Consider the following 2,730-nt stretch of genomic DNA (forward strand, 5'->3'; position numbering starts at 1 on the left):
ATAAATGAAGTTAATATAAAAATGGAATATCAATAAAAAATAAATTATCATGGCATGCCTCCACAGGGGGGTCGGGGGGGGGAAGGGAGGGGGAGAAAATTTGGAACTCAAGGGATTGTGGAATTGAATGCTGTAAACTAAAAGTAAATAAATATTTTTTTTAAAGAATAAACTATCACAGCAGGAGACTAAAGGCGATTTTCATCCCTTGTTGTGGGTGCCTATAATTGTGTCTTTGTCCTTTTTGTCTCTTTCATCTGCAGATCTCACAGTAGCCATGACACAAGGAAATGGCACCATAGTGACTGAATTCATTCTCCTTGGATTTTTGGTTCAGCAAGAGGTGCAGTATGCCCTCTTCCTTGGGTTTCTCATCGTCTACATAACATCTGTAGTGGGCAATGCTGGCATGATCTTCCTCATCAATATTGATTCTCGCCTTCACACCCCCATGTATTTTTTCCTCCAACATTTATCCTTTGTTGACCTGTGTTATACCTCTGCTATCACTCCCAAGATGTTACTGAACTTCCTGGTATCCAACAAATCTATCTCCTTCTCAGGATGTGTGTTACAATTAGAGGTTTACGGAACCTTTGCCGTCACCGAATGTTACCTTCTCGCCGCCATGGCCATAGATCGGTACGTGGCCATCTGTAAACCTCTGCGCTACCCAATGATCATGTCCCGAAGAGCCTGCATCCGGCTGGTGGCTGGGTCTTATTTCATGGGTTCTGTGTCTGCATCCATCCAGATTGCCTTTCTCTTTTCCCTATCCTTCTGTAACTCCAACATAATCAATCACTTTTTCTGTGACGCTCCACCAATCCTTGCCCTTTCCTGTTCCAGTGTTGACATGAATGTCATGATGCTAATTCTCATTTCAGGCCTCACCCTGTCAGCCACCATGATGGCTGTCTTCTTCTCCTACATGCACATCCTGGCTGCCATCTTGAAGATGCACTCTGCCACGGGGAGATACAAGGCCTTCTCCACCTGTGCCTCCCACCTGACAGCTGTCACCATTCTATATGGCACCCTTCTTTACATGTATTTACAGCCTTCTTCCAGTGAGTCTCAGGAAAACAATAAAGTAGCCTCTGTATTTTATGGGGTCATCATCCCTATGTTGAACCCCATAATCTACAGCTTAAGAAACAAGGCTGTCAAAGAGGCAGTGAAAATTCTGGGGAAGAGTTGTTCATGATTCTGGCATTCTATTCCAATGGCCCAGTTCAGAGAAGCATCTAGGCAAATACTATCCTGCCTCTTTTTTTAATAGTTAGGCAACATCTCAACTTGGGGGAATGTGACAAATTAGGGGCAGAAATTGCAAAGATCTATACAGAATTAACCTTTCAATAGCCTATAAAAGTGACCAAAGATTTTCAAAATTCTTAATATAATTATAATAATTAATAACCTTATTGATGGATATAATGGTGATGGTAGTTGTTCTGGATTCCTTTTATCTATCACTAAAATGCTTTCACACTTTTCAAGGTATGGGGGACTGAAGACGCTGAGTATATCAGTGTAGAAAACTCCCATGGGAGAAACTGTCTCCAGAGACCTGTAATGCATCAGCTCAACTTGTGACATGTCTGACAGTATGGCAGAGAGTTTCTGGGGAACATTAATGGGTTCAGTGACTTGTTCATGGTCACACAACTGGAATATGTCAAAGACAAGACTTGAATGCAGATCTTCCTCACTCTCCACTATGGCCTAAAAGCTCTTATAACCCTATTAAGCAGGCAGTATAATATCATTTTATCCACTTTGTAGATAAAAAAATGAAAAATGAAATATCCATAAAAATAAAATGTTTCTGTGAGATCACAGAGAGTTAAATCTGGTGAGGATCTTAGTGATGATCTCATTTTACAGAGACATAACTTAGTTCCAAAAAGAGGAAGTGACTTATCCAAGGCAATGAAGCTAACTTGTGGCACCAGAGACATTGACTGTCAAGGTACTAGGAAAATGGAATATTGCAAGTGTCCGTTCATGGTATGTAGGAGCTGCATGATTTACCCAAAGACATAAATTGTGAGGGTTCAATGAGAAATTGAATTGTCACCACCACCTGCCACTCAATTTAAAGTAAGAGAAAAGATGCTAAGCATTGATACACTTACAGAATGACATATTTTGGTTGTTCACTAGAATAAAAAGGTCTTGATACCTTTTTGAATTAATGGAAGACATTTCAATTAGGGGCAATGGGAAGTCCCTTCTGATTGGGCAAGAGACTTGGTCACTCCCCATGGATCTTGTCCAAAAGGAGTAGCCAGTTCAGAGCTGAGGAAAGAGCTTTTGAGATTCTGATAATGGAGGTGAAGAAGTACAGCCAGCAAGGGCTGAGAAAGAAAGAGGGAAGAAACATCTGGAGAAAGGAGAAAGAGAAGGTAGGACTGAGCTCTGGTAGAAAAGGGAAGGTCAAATCTATTAGGTTTCTTGTAGCAGAAGACTTGGTCTGACTCCTCCAGAGCAGAGGGAAGCTCCAAGAATAGCTCTGCTCTTTCCTCCATTTCCCTTCCCACAGTCTGTCTATTAAGAGATATTGTATTACACTCTGCTGGTTATTTTTCCAAACATTTCCAGGAACATGAATTTTGCCTCATCTTTAAAGAGGACAGAGATAAACATAAATGTCAAACCTCTCTTTATTTTCCCAAAGAGGTCTTAAAGTTATTAGGTCGGTATTCATAACTGTTTATTTAATAT

The 2,730-nt window shown here is 40.7% G+C and overlaps 1 protein-coding gene across 1 annotated transcript; it reads left to right on the forward strand.

Moving 5' to 3' along the window:
* Positions 1-277: 277 nt before the first annotated feature.
* On the forward strand, positions 278-1,207 carry LOC138163643 (olfactory receptor 5AK2-like). Its single transcript, XM_069091077.1, has one exon. It carries the CDS (start codon positions 278-280, stop codon positions 1,205-1,207), a length of 930 nt encoding a protein of 309 aa, XP_068947178.1.
* Positions 1,208-2,730: the final 1,523 nt, after the last annotated feature.

The sequence above is a fragment of the Petaurus breviceps genome, unplaced genomic scaffold (genome assembly GCF_028583685.1).
Source record: "Petaurus breviceps papuanus isolate PSGF00001 unplaced genomic scaffold, PetGlider_PUasm1.0 188, whole genome shotgun sequence".
Lineage (NCBI taxonomy): Eukaryota > Metazoa > Chordata > Mammalia > Diprotodontia > Petauridae > Petaurus > Petaurus breviceps.